At 36.0% G+C, this 14,458-nt stretch overlaps 1 protein-coding gene across 1 annotated transcript in view; it reads right to left on the bottom strand.

The window, feature by feature from the left end:
• Positions 1 to 2,451: 2,451 nt before the first annotated feature.
• The window catches only part of ANAPC10 (anaphase promoting complex subunit 10), a 33,384-nt gene continuing 21,377 nt past the window's right edge, over positions 2,452 to 14,458 (bottom strand). Inside the window, exon 5 of the mRNA XM_081332326.1 lies at positions 2,452 to 2,741. Coding sequence (XP_081188452.1) covers positions 2,511 to 2,741 — 231 coding nt within the window. The 3' untranslated portion in view covers positions 2,452 to 2,510. The remainder of the gene's footprint in view (positions 2,742 to 14,458) is intronic.

The raw sequence follows: 14,458 nt of genomic DNA, 5'->3' as shown, positions 1-14,458 counted from the left end.
AGAACCCTCTTTAGACGTATAGATACGCATTGCAGCACGAATAAGGCAAAAAGGGAAGAAAGACGCCACCTTTATCGTGTCTGCAAAAACAACGGGTACCCGTCTAACTTCATCAGACAATACAGCAGGCCAAGTGAACCTACCCGCCATGAATGTAACAACGCCTTAACATCACGGATAACACTGCCTTATATCCACGGTGTATCCGAGGCCACAGCGCGCATACTAACCCCTCACAAAGTCGGTGTTGCCCACAGACCTGATCGGACCTTACGAGCTTGCGTCATGCGCCCTAAAGATCCACTCCCCAATGAAGAAAAAGCCTCGGTCGTATACAAGATATCATGCCAGAATTGCAATTGCAATTACATTGGGGAGACAGCAAAACGACTGAGGACTAGGGTGCATGAACACAAGCTTGCTATTAGAAGACAAGAACAACGTTCACAGGTGTGGACGCACATGGCTACACACAACCATGCCTTTAATCTAGCAGGGACTGAGGCTATTGCCAGTGACAACACTAAAGGCGGCCGCCTGTTTAAGGAAGCCTGGTTTTCAAACCATTCCTCCATCAACCGGCATATAGACCTCCCCCCTGCATACCAGGCACTAAAAAATTGGGAAGAGCAACGACGTGCGCGACATGAAGACAAACAGCGCAAGAATTCACAAATTATCTCATTGCATCAAATCCAAGGTTGCACCAGCACACAACCACTCTGCAATGTCGAACACAAGGAAGAAGAGCAACAACCATTTAAGATCCCTGGCATGAGAACACGGACAATGACCAGGGTTATGGCTACAACACATGGAGCTATAAACAATTCACTTTTAACAACAGATACCCAGAGACAAATACATCCCAAAAACGGATGCGCGACAACTCAAAGAAATACGGCAGACCTCAACAAACAGATCTGAGCATGCTCCATGAGCAGAGTGCAGACACCAACAGTATAAACGGAATCTCCCCACCCCAGCATCTCCATCCTGATGACGTTGGCAGTTGGCCAACGAAAGCTTGATTTTTCAGCAATAAAAACTGTTTTAGTTTTTAATTCTATCCCAGTGTTCATTTGTTTGTTAATTTTAACATGCCTGAGATTCGTATTTTTAATCTTATCAAGGAATATATATATATATATATATATATATATATATACACACATACACACACATACATATATATATATACATACATATATATATATATATATACATATATATATATATACACACACACACACTACATATACACATACATATATACATACACACACATATATTATATACATAAATCATATAATGTTAAATATTTATTATGTTCTGGGGCCACATTACTAGCTGTTCAGGGCTGCATGCAGCCCATGGGATGTGGGTCGGACCCCCTGAGGTACATTATATTTCATTTCTATGGCTCTGGATTGGATGTTAACTATTTTTTTATTTGATAGTACAAGAGATTGTCTTCAGTCATATCAATACTAAAAATGTACTTTTTTAAACAGTGGTGAAAATGGCTTAATAATTTTGCTATCATCAGCTATTGGGGTCCACTTGCTTATAATTGTTCAAAGAATAAATAAAATAAACTGCAGAAATTGTCTGTCACATTTGGCAAGGACAAACGTCTTACTTTAAAATACTTTCATTCTTCATTTAAATCATGAACAGGTAACTCATATTTTGTTAGAGATGGCCCATCTCAGACAACTTTGTCTCCCATTTCTGTCCTGCTTTGCAATGGTCCTTGTCTTCTACTCTCTTTTGGTGATCCAACAAGAACTGGGTCACTAAAACAAGCAGCTAACCTGCAACGCACAGTCATTATTATTGCTTGATCCCATGGAAAAAGGGGGAAATCAAAACCTTAAATAGCAGTCTGGGGGCATAAATAAATTATGGGGGATGGGAAATAGTGGTAAAGTGCAATTGGGCTGTGCCATCTCGCTGGAGGAGGAAATTCAGGATAAAGTAAAAATTTGAACCACTAAGAGAGCATCTACCTCACCATCCAAAAATAATGCAAAAAAGTTGCCTTTCCACATTTTCTGTGGAGCATGAACTAAGCTCATTTAACTGAAAGCTGATGCATTTAACCCCAGTTTGAAGCACTTATGCATGAAGTATACTTAACTTTGTATAAACTATGTCCAGTTTAACCTGAAAATATTTTATTTTGAAATGTGCAGTAGTGTTTGCTGAGATTCACTCAATGCCAATTCAAAGATTAATAGTATTTTGTTTCTCTGAACATTTGGAATCATATGTAAAGAGTTTTTATACATTTTGAGAAAACTCCACGTAATTACTGAATATGGTACATGTCAAATGAAATATCTGAAAATTTTATTCTCTTAGAAATTATAATAATGTAAGCAGCAGCAAACAGAAGCCAAATGATATGCTGTAACAGCACAAGAAGACAGTATAAACAAGTGGATTTAAAATCTTTATTTTGAAATTAAATTAAAAATTGGGGTAATTACAGTACAAAAATCTTTTTACCTGACTGATCGATACATCATGAAATCAATTGTTGTACATCTAGGAAATTTACCAATAGAACTTTCTTCAACTGGTGTATAAACCTTAATTTGTCGCATATGTGTATCTCTTCCATTCTGATGATTGGCTAAAACTGCAATCTGAATCATAAATGTGCGAATAGGTTTCTTATGGGTGTCTGTTAAAGGAACATGAATCCAACCACTTGGCTCCACTAATTCAAGTTGCTAGAAAGGAAAAGAGAAGTGTGTTAGGGGAAACAGAGAGAGAAAGAAATTAGTTAGAATTAGGTTCAAATTATTTCTTAGCATGGCAATAAAATTAATATCTAGTCCTTCAGGAATTTGGCAGATACAGATACATTATTTTTCAATATGCTACAGACACCTCCTTTAGTAAATATACTCCTGTACTCCCCTCCACATGGTTAATGAATTTACAAGTCACAAAAGGTGAACCTCTCCAATCCTTCATGTTGCATAACTCAAGTTGTTGCATTTTAATGACATGTTATTTTTGTGATACCAGGAGCATTAATACGCAAGGGTAAGGCAAAAATTTTCCCATGAAAATGGTCCTATTAGATGTTTGATGCCTTGTAAATAGATTTTGCAAGAAAGGCTAACAAACCCATATAACTGCATCCATAACTCAGAATTACATGTAGGATCTGTGACTAATTTTTCTAGGTATCAAAAATCAAGAATTATGCCTTCTGACTATTGTTTGTTCTGTGATATATTTGCAACAATATTATGTTGGTTTGCGAATAGTGCCTGTTAGCATGTTGCTTTTTCATAATTTAACCAAAATATTGAAAATTGTAGCTTTAGGTACAGTAGTACGTTTCATAAATCATATTTGGATTGTAAATACTGTTTTGCAACCATTTAAATTCATATAAGTGATAGCAATTAGAATGTATAGCATATCCACAGGGATAGCCATGCTATAGCAAAGCGTTAAAACTCAGATGTTAGCTGGAGAGAGGAAAGTGAGTCTTTTATTCAAATTATAAATCTAAAAATAAGATATTAATTAAAATCAGTAATAAAAAGATTAGTTTCTAAAAAAAGCATAATATTAAAAATAATAACATCCAGGTTTACTTAAAAGGTGTCATGTAATTCACTACAATGTGTATCTAGAAAGCTGGATACAGAATACATGAATCATTCCTTTTAATTTAAATTGATTTTTAAAAATTAGATATCATGGTATGATGATACTTTATTAAAATCAATAGAATAGTCACAAAATTGTATGGATCAGGTTTATAATTAAATGAATGGAAGGTAAGTTTCCCATTGCCTCACAATCTCCACATCCACCTGCACTTCTTGAATGCTATCTATAATTGGTTAATGGATGGACTTTTAGTGGAATGGATTGGACAGGAGTCCAGAAGTCCAGCCAATTTTGAGTGATGTACTTCTCATCCAGCAGTCCCCAATCTGTAGCATCTGCTGGTGATGACCTATAAAGCCCTAAATGGCTTGGGTCCGGATTATTTGAGGGAACACCTGCTGCCCGCATCAACTCCCCATCGTCTTTGTGCGCTCCCGCAGGGAGGGCCTTCTTAGGGTACCGCCGGTGAAGGACTGCCGGCAGGTGACTCCCAGGGAGAGGGCCTTCTCTGTGGGTGTGCCTGCCCTTTGGAACCAACTTCCTGTGGAACATAGGACTGCCCCCGACCTCCGTTCGTTCCGCCGGGACCTTAAAACTTGGCTCTTTGAGCTGTCTGGCCTAGAATGAGGGGTTTTTAATTGGGTTTTAAAGTTTTAATTTTTGGGCTTAAATTTAATTACTTGTTTTAAATTTATTTTAACTTTTGTATTGTATGTTTTAATTGCCCTGTAAACCGCCCTGAGTCCTACGGGAATAGGGCGGTATAGAAGTCAAAATAATAAATAAATAAATAAATAAATAAATAAATAAATAAATAAATAAATAAATAAATAAATAAATAAATAAATAAATAAATAAATAAATAAATATCTTCTTAAGCAAAATCCCCTGACCACCCAGAGATATTTTTGATGAATTATTAAAACCACTGCTAATGTAACTGGAGTTCCTCATTACAACCTGTGGCACCCAACCAGAAAATGCTGCTCACTTATCTATTTATTGCAGCAATTGTTCCTTGATATAGAAGTTTTACATTCAGGCTAGCTTTTACATTCTGAATTGTTTTAAGTCCCCTTATTTCAACTATTTATGGCAATTTATTACAAATTTCAGACTCAATTTCTCAATAGTGAAATAAAGTATTTTTCAGCCATTGCTCCCTAAATCACATTTTTTCCTTAGTTCACCATTCAAGTCATCTTTGTGCTCTTTGCTTCTGACTCTCCTTTTCTTAGCTGTTGTTACATCCTCTCCAATCTACTTTTTGATTGGAAGCCACTAGAGTTAGCTGAAAGATGGCTGCCTATTTAAATGTTGTGCTGTATTCTGTTAAATAAATAACTCTCGTTTCACCTCTTCTTTGCAACACTGCTCTTTATAGCAGAATTTATGCTGCAGACAGATTCTTACCAGAATTCTTAAAATTATGACTTTAATGGGTATGTTACTCTACAATACAACGAAGAGTCTTTTCTAATAGTAATATTATCATTGACTGACTGATATCACCTATAATGACAAAAATCAAACTTTTTCTCCAGTATTGGCTGTATCTTTGTTGATACATATGTATAGTTTGTGGGAAATGAATCCTTCTCCCGAATTTCACAACTTCTGATCCAGATCTCCCATATATCATAATATTAACTACTAAACCCAGTTTAAACATGCTGCTATATAATTTCAAAACTGGAACTGTCAACACATAAAGATGCAAATTTTGAGTGTCTGCCATTTCTTTGCTTAGGAAGGAAGAGAACAAGTTAATAGCAAATGATGTACTAATTCCAGCAAGAAAATGAAGCATATCCAAGAGAAACTTCAGAAATTCCAAGTGAGTCAAAAGGAAGAACACCACAGGAGAAACTTTATGAGAAACACAGAAGTTAGCTCAGTCAAAGGAGTTACTGTAAAAAGGCAAGCTCATTGGCCTAGAGAAGTAACGACCACCTAAGTAGGTGACTGTGTGGCCCTCAGTCACGTCCTGTAAATGGTCTAGATATGGCTAATTCAGAGCGTTAAATCAGAAAAGCTTCCTATTCGCTCAAGACACTAAAACAGACATTCCTGAATAGTCTACAAAATACACCCAGCCACAAATAAATGCCTAATGTGACTGTAACTTTAACAACAATTTTAAAGAAAACATTTAATACATGAAAGAACATTAAAATTAACAGTGTTATGGAAGGACATTGGTCAACACATTGCAATAAAGGAATGCTTTAAAGGAGATGGGGGAACCTGTGGTTCCCCATAAACTGGTAAACTATAAATTCTACCTCTCCTCAACATGATATAGGGCCAACAAGGCAGCTTAATAACTGTTTTAGAGAATGGGAAATTCTTTCAAACACAGAAGTAGGATAAAATGTTGTGAGTTGGCTAGAGTTGCCTTTTACAAGTTAGACAGCCGAGTACATTTTTAAACAAATAAATGGGATCGAGTATAGACACCTATGATTATGTATGTTGCTATGTACAAGCATAGCAGAAATGGTTGCATAATATATTTCCCATGTAGGAAAAGAATGTGATGTATCATATTGTGATATAAATCAAAATGTGAAAAGTATTAACGGTTAAAAATCCAATTTCCACAGAATAATTTCTAAATTAAGAAAATCACACTCACCAAAGTGGTAACTAATATACACAAATACAATAATGTATTTTAGCACTGTTAATTGAACCAAAGAAGAATTAAATCAACTATCAGCTAAGTTCTTGAGAAGTTTCGCCATGACGGGCCAGATGTGTCATGGCGAAACCATACCCACCCCATTGCCAGCAATGGAAAAAAGTCACGATACGTTGCTACACATCACGTGACATTGCGAGTTTGACACCCCTGCCATAGAGATACTGTGTATGTGGTACCACTCTTTTGGATTTTAGCCATTATACTTTACTGATAACAACAGTGAGAGATACATATAATTCTTGTTTGGTTTAACTTCCATATATGATATCTATAATAGACTTTACAAGATAACAAATCAATAGTTAATTAATTAATTAACAAATAATAAATTTAATAAAGTTAGAAATTCCTGAAACGGATGTTTTAAAATCACATTTTTGTTCAAATATACATGGAAATAAATAGATATTGTAAACATATATGTGAACTTAATCTGGGACTATTTCTGTACTGTAATTCAGATATATGTTGCATATGTCTTATCAAGGTATATTTAGGGGTTTCACAGTTATTACTGAAGTCTTTTCTTTGATGGTAGTGTATGATTAACTAGTCCAAATTAGGTGGACTTTGGAAAGTAAAATATAACCAAGTATTGCTGAACACAAAAAAATTAGAACAAGATTAACATTCACATAAAAGTACACATATACACAAATGACTGGCTAAATTTTAGACAATACCTCATACAATGATTTAATATATTTATTTTGCAGATGATACAGCCCTTTAAATGATTGTCATATTGGATTGTTTTAAGAATGACAACATGTCCGGTCTATTGGTTTTATGCTCTTTCAGCCAAGATCTGCAGACAAAGTGTTCTGTACAAGCAAAAGAATTTTGTAAACAATCATATTTGATAACTTGCAGCTTCTCCAGAGCATTATTCTTTAATTATTGGAATGAAACTAATGGACTGCACTCTGACCTAAAGTGGAAGACAAGATAGGGTCACTATAATTTTAGATTAGGGCTAATTTTTTCATACAATTCCTCCCCCCACCCAAATTAAAGAGAGATGCCCATTTGCCTGAAATGGTATAGGGTTTCCTGCCTGAGCAGGGGGTTGGACTAGATGACCTCCAAGGTCCCTTCCAACTTATTTATTATTATTATTATTATTATTATTATTATTATTATTATTATTATTATTATTATTATTAGTATTATTATTATTAGTATTATTATTAGTATTAGTAGTAGTTGTTGTAGTAGTAGTTGTAGTAGTAGTAGTAGTATCTGTGGCTTACTTGAATATGAAAAAGAGCTTGATAAACAAAGCAAAGAAATATTGAAGTAGGATTCATGTCTTCATACAGAATATTCTTAAAGTGAATATAAGATAAAACCAGAGACTTTTCTTTAAGGCCCAATGGACAAAGAAGTTGAAAAAAATTGGAACTTTGATGTTATATATGCTGACAGCCACAAACATGTTCTATGCACAAAAATGGAAAGATGCTTTAATTTCCACAATGGATGATTGGCTGCAAAAGCTGATGGAGTTAGAAGAGATGGCTAAATTGACTACTTTAATTAAAGAAAAGAATACAATTAATTTTGTATGTACTTGGAAATCACTTCTGGACTTTGGGCTTGAAGTAAACAAAAAATTTTGATTTTGAGTTTTGCTGATTAGATAGGTTTTTTGTTATAGAAATGGCTCATAATATTACTATATAAAAGTAAAAAGATGAGATTGTATGTTATTACCTTATGCTAGTGTGCTAAAAAGAGTTGGAAGTCAATGCTTTTCTTTTTTATTTCCCCCTTTATCCTACACTTTTTCCTCTCCTATTTTCCCATTATTTTCATTTTCTTTTGTATTTTATATTTCAATAAACTAATACATTATTAAAAAGAGCTTGATAGATACAGTCATGGCCAAAATTGTTGGCACCCCAGAAATTTTTCTAGAAAATCAAGTATTTCTCACAGAAAAGTATTGCAGGAACACATGTTTTGCTATACACAGGTTTATTCCCTTTGTGTGTATTGGAACACAACAAAAAAAGGGAGGAAAAAAAGCAAATTGGACATAATGTCAAACAAAACTCCAAAAATGGGCCAGACAAAATTATTGGCACCCTTAATTTAATATTTGGTTGCACACCCTTTGGAAAAAATAACTGAAATCAGTCGCTTCCTATAACCATCAATAAGCTTCTTACACCTCTCACCCGGAATTTTGGACCACTCTTCCTTTGCAAACTGCTCCAGGTCTGTCTTATTGGAAGGGCGCCTTTTCCCAACAGCAATTTTAAGATCTCTCCACAGGTGTTCAATGGGATTCAGATCTGGACTCATTGCTGGCCACTTCAGAACTCTCCAGCGCTTTCTTGCCATCCATTTCTGGGTGCTTTTTGACGTATGTTTGGGGTCATTGTCCTGCTGGAAGACCCAAGATTTCAGACGCAAACCCTGCTTTCTGACACTGGGCTCTACAGTGCGACCCAAAATCCTAACCCTCAGATTTCATGATGCCTTGCACACATTCAAGGCACCCAGTGCCAGAGGCAGCAAAACAACCCCAAAACATCATTGAACCTCCACCACATTTCACTGTAGGTACTGTGTTCTTTTCTTTGTAGGCTTCATTTCATTTTCGGTAAACAGTAGAATGATGTGCTTTACCAAATAGCTCTATCTTGGTCTCATCTGTCCACAAGACGTTTTCCCAGAAGGATTTTGGCTTACTCAAGTACACTTTGGCAAACTGTAATCTTGCTTTTTTATGTTTCTGTGTCAGCAGTGGGGTCCTCCTGGGTCTCCTGCCATAGCGTTTCATTTCATTTAAATGTCGACGGATAGTTTGCGCTGACACTGATGCTCCCTGAGCCTGCAGGACAGCTTGCATTCCTTTGGAACTTGTTTGGGGCTGCTTATCCACCATCCGGACTATCCTATGTTGCAACCTTTCATCAATTTTTCTCTTCTGTCCACGACCAGGGAGATTCGCTACAGTGCCATGGGTTGCAAACTTCTTGATAATGTTGCGCACTGTGGACAAAGGCAAATCTAGATCTCTGGAGATGGATTTGTAACCTTGAGATTGTTGATATTTGTCCACAATTTTGGTTCTCAAGTCCTCAGACAGTTCTCTTCTCCTCTTTCTGTTGTCCATGCTTAGTGTGGCAAACACAGACACACAATGCAAAGACTAAGTGAACTTCTCTCCTTTTTATCTGCTTTCAGGTGTGATTTTTATATTGCCCACACCTGTTACTTGCCCCAGGTGAGTTTAAAGGAGCATCACATGCTTGAAACAATCTTGTTTACCCACAATTTTGAAAGGGTGCCAATAATTTTGTCCGGCCCATTTTTGCAGTTTTGTTTGACATTATGTCCAATTTGCTTTTTTTCCTCCCTTTTTTGTTGTGTTCCAATACACACAAAGGGAATAAACCTGTGTATAGCAAAACATGTGTTCCTGCAATACTTTTCTCTGAGAAATACTTGATTTTCTGGAAGAATTTCTGGGGTGCCAACAATTTCGACCATGACTGTATGCATTGGCCTTGAACAGTTTTTCTCAACCCTAACAACTTTTTTTTTAATTCCATTTATATCCCGCCCTTCTCCGAAGACTCAGAGCGGCTTACAAGCTTAGCAGTAGCCTTCATTCTATGTATATGCCTGCTTATTAGGGCTTTCACACACACCCCAAGCGGCATTATTACAAAGTCAGCTTATTGCCCCCAACAATCTGGGTCCTCATTTTACCTACCTCGGAAGGATGGAAGGCTGAGTCAACCTTGAGTCTGGTGGGACTCGAACCTGCACTAATTGCAGGCAGCTGGTGTTACTTAAGGAGGCATTAGCCCACTGCTCCACCAAGGCTCTTAAAGTATGTGGACTTCAACTCCCAGAATTCCCCAGCAACACTGTTCTAGAACAGGCATGTCAAACTGCCGGTCCATGGGCCGGATGTTTCACGCTGAAACCACGCCCACCCCATTGCCAGCAATGGAGAAAAAGTCGCAATACGTCGTGCGATATCACAAGTTTGACATGCCTGTTCTAGAGTAACGAAACATAAATCTACAAACATTTCTCTTCAATTAATTTTGATTTTTCCTACTAGCATCAGAAAACATTCCAAACTGGCTGCTTTATTCTTCTCCCTTCCCACCCCCTTCTCTGCTATTTGGTTAACTGATAGTGCTACTCTGCACTAGATCTGTGTTATTTGTTTTGCAAAGATCACTTAAGAATATAAAATTTGTCCATTTGTCATTGGGACTATATAAGTGTAAGAACCCGGCATAAAACTGCAATCCCTTTTGAAATAATGTATTTCACAGCAAACTGCCAGGAATCCATTTTCCTCAAACCTTCACTTAGGCTTCAACCCCCATTTCCTGGTTTTCTTTGAGGATCCCCCAAACTACAGAAGAAATTTGGGGGTATGCATCAGACTGCAGTTGACATCAGGAGACTTCCCCCGCATGAGATTTTGGCACAGACGTTCTATTAGACTTAAATTAAACTTCAGGGAACAAATAATTAGTTATTTCCAAGTATTACACTGCATGTTATTTTTCAGTACTGTGGATTGAAAAGACTCATGGAAAATAATTTTCTTATATTTCCAGTTTTTGCATATTCAGTTTGTCCTATTTTTTTATCATTGTACAATTAAACAGAAGTAGATTCAAATTTCAGCAGATGAGAAGAACATTTTACTTCCTTATACAGGTATTTCCAGGGGTGGCATTCAAATATCTGAACAACCGGTTCTCTGTGTGGATGCCACTTCCGGAAGTCCATTCTGGGCTTGGGCAACAAAAAATTAGCTACTGGTTCTGCCGAAGTGGTGTGGACTGGCTGAATCCCATCACTGGGTAGTCCTCAACTTATGACATTCATTTACTGACCGTTCGAAGTTACAACATCACTGAAAAAAGTGACATAACCATTTTTCACACTTATGACCACTGCAGTATCCTCATGGTTGAGTGACTAAGATTTGGATGCTTGGCAACCGGTTCATATTTATGACGGTTGCAGTGTCCCCAGATCATGTGAACACCTTTTGCAATTTTCTGACAAGCAAGGTCAATGGGAAAGCCTGATTCACTTAACAACCAAGTTAACTTAGCAACTGCAATTATTCACTTAACAACTGTGGCAAGAAAAGTTGTCAAGTGGGGCAAAACTCACCTAACAAATGTCTCACCTAGCAACATAAATTTTGGGCTCAATTATGGTTGTAAGTTGAGGACCACTTGTACTAATATAACAGCATCCTACTTCATTTATAGTTTTTGTAAAATACAAGCTTCCAATTACATATTAATAAATAAAAAAAACATAAGCAAAACAAAATATGACCCTGAAGTAAAAGATGAAATGCTATAATCAAATAAATCTTTGGAGATAGCATGCTATTTTGATTAACCTAAATGTTAGATTAAGGGGAAATCAGAAAGGGTGGTTCTATCCACTACATATTCTTCCATCTTATTCCATTGCACCTTGCCATTTTCTGTACAACTGAACACACATTTAAAAATGTTTATTTATAAAGACTAAGCATATCAATTGTATAGATGAGAAGGACAGCTCTAACCAGAAAAACCATATGCAAATGTTAAGTTCAATTAATATTTCATCGTTCAGTGCCTAAAAAACCAGCTGTAGGTAGTTTGCAGTAATATGCAGTGATACGAATACCTCAGCTGAAGGGTCACTGATGATCTACAAAATAGTAACAGAGTTTTTGTGTGGCAAAGCTGGTATTTTAAATTGAGGAGGGGGATAGGAAACTCAGGTTTTTTTTTCTGTTTAGAGGGTGTTTTTCCAATTGAATTTCAACTTTACACAATCTGCCTTGTTTTAAGAAAAAGAAAAAAGGTTACAAATTTTTAAAGGTTCTGTTAAAGACGGGGCTGCTGATGGCAGCCTCAGTGAAATGCTCTCTAGTTGATTTATCAATTGTTGTCTGTAACTTGTAATTAATGATTGTAACTATAATTTATGATATATGATTATTACTTGCTGTTTTAATGTACACTGTGAGCTTATGCACCGGAGACAAATTACTTGTGTGTCCAATCACATTTGGCCAATAAAAAAAATTCTATTCCATTCCATTGCATTCCATTCTAAATTAACTTGAAATTCTTATTTCATAAATGTAGTAGTCAAAGAGAATATTATCTCTCACCTTTATATCTGTTAAATTTTACACAGAATAGGGTAAAACAAGCATTTTATATAGAACACTGTGGATTCACATGAAAAGATTCTCTCTAGCAATTCCTTTCGGTTTAGTTTTAGAATCAGGATCTTGAGCAATCTAAGGCAGTAGTAGTATTTCAATGCCACATCATTATCTCAGCAATAAATACAGCAACTATATCAGAGAAACCATGTTTTTAAAAATTGAAGAGGATATCCTATATTCAAAGTATCACAATAAATTGTAATTGCTTGAATGTTTTCTATTCTTGACCACCTACAAGTTATTCCATTATGATTATTCTGACCTGTAAATTATAACCACCAACAAATTTTTGCTTTAGGCAGGTCATTTAACAATAAGGAGATGCCGAAGATTGGAAAACACCATCTAACTAAGTGAAAGCTAAGGAAAATGACATATTTTGTAAATAAAAAAGGCATTAATGGTAGCATTTTAAAATTACTTTTTCCTACATCATGTTGGGAACTGATGAACATTTTTATCTAAATACATATGTAACTGATCTAAACAATTACATTTAGATCATATTGTCAGACAGCTCTTTTTAAGGCCAGTGTCAAAAGTGCTTGATACAATCTTTTTTTTAAAAAAACAGAAGCTAAGGTATAGTTCATCTAAAATGAAAATCAAGTTTAACAGCTTCAATAGTTATATACCAGTATTAAATTATCTTTCCCCCAACTACCACACACATATATACACGAGCACTTTTTTTTTAATTTTAAGACAAAAACAGATTAGTAGAGCATTGTTGTTTTTTTCTGAGAAAGCGGGGGGGGGGGGTTTGAATATTTATTCAATCCTGTCACCTCCATTGGGCTTTTTTTAACCTTTTTTCATGTGGTAATGACCAGCAAATTTAACAATATTCATTACAAACTTTAAAATGTAAAAGCCAAAAAGACTCAAGCATTTTTTCCAATATTCCAAAGAGAACTTTTAAGGGGAAAAATGGTGTGTGAACAGCAGACACTGATGTTCACACAAGCATGCTGTATACAGCTCAGCAGGCGGTATTTCTGTTTTTATTGGATTAAGCCCTGGCACAATGGAGCTTCAATGTCATAACTACTTATTTCACTGGATTGCCAGCCTTGAAAACAACAGGTAAAAAGAAAATAAAGCCAAGCACATAAAGAGAGAAAGCTGCATCCTACCTATTTTTTCTTTTCAGAGAGTCACAAGCTAGAACGTTCTTAACTCTTCATTTCAAACTATATAATTTATAACCATGACACGAATAAGGAAGAAGCACAAAGCAGAAAATACAGAAACATAACGTTCCCGAGGTTCAGTTTACAAGGACCTCACACAAAGTTTTTTTTTTTGCTTGCTTGCTAGTCTGCTAGGAACAGCATTATTTGCTAAAAATGCAAAAGCTGCCAAAAGCTATGGCCCATCTAAAGCAAACATATTTAAGATGGAAACGGAGAGCCAGTGCTGAAGGAAGCCAGAGGATAGTGTAATAAAATTTATCTTAACCCTGTAGAATAGGTTGCTCTTAAATAACTGTAAGCTGTGCTCAAATATCAACGGTCTGAGTTATGCAAAATGCATTTTGTTAATAAGGAAAGTAATTAGAAAGTTTGAACGTGATTAAGCTATTTCCCCTCCCCCATCTGTCAAGTTATTGGGAATTCAACACTAGTCTTGGTTCACATGATAGAACAATGGGAAAATTTTCCGAATGGTTGAATGCTAACCCTGACAAGTGTGGAGAGCCAACTACAATACATTATATGGTAGCATAACCTGCCACCCACGAAGCTGAGAGAACAGCTTTCAAACACATGCACTCAGCTGTAAAACCACAAAATCCCTTATTACATATTGTCTCTCTTACTTTAGGTGAAACAGACCATCATTTCCCCCTCATTACAAATCTAAGGCATTGACTT

This window comes from Vipera berus (assembly GCF_964194415.1).
Source record: "Vipera berus genome assembly, chromosome: 7".
NCBI classification, from domain to species: Eukaryota; Metazoa; Chordata; class Lepidosauria; order Squamata; family Viperidae; genus Vipera; species Vipera berus.
Note: the sequence above shows the minus strand (reverse complement) of the source record. Positions and strands in the feature narration are given on the sequence as shown.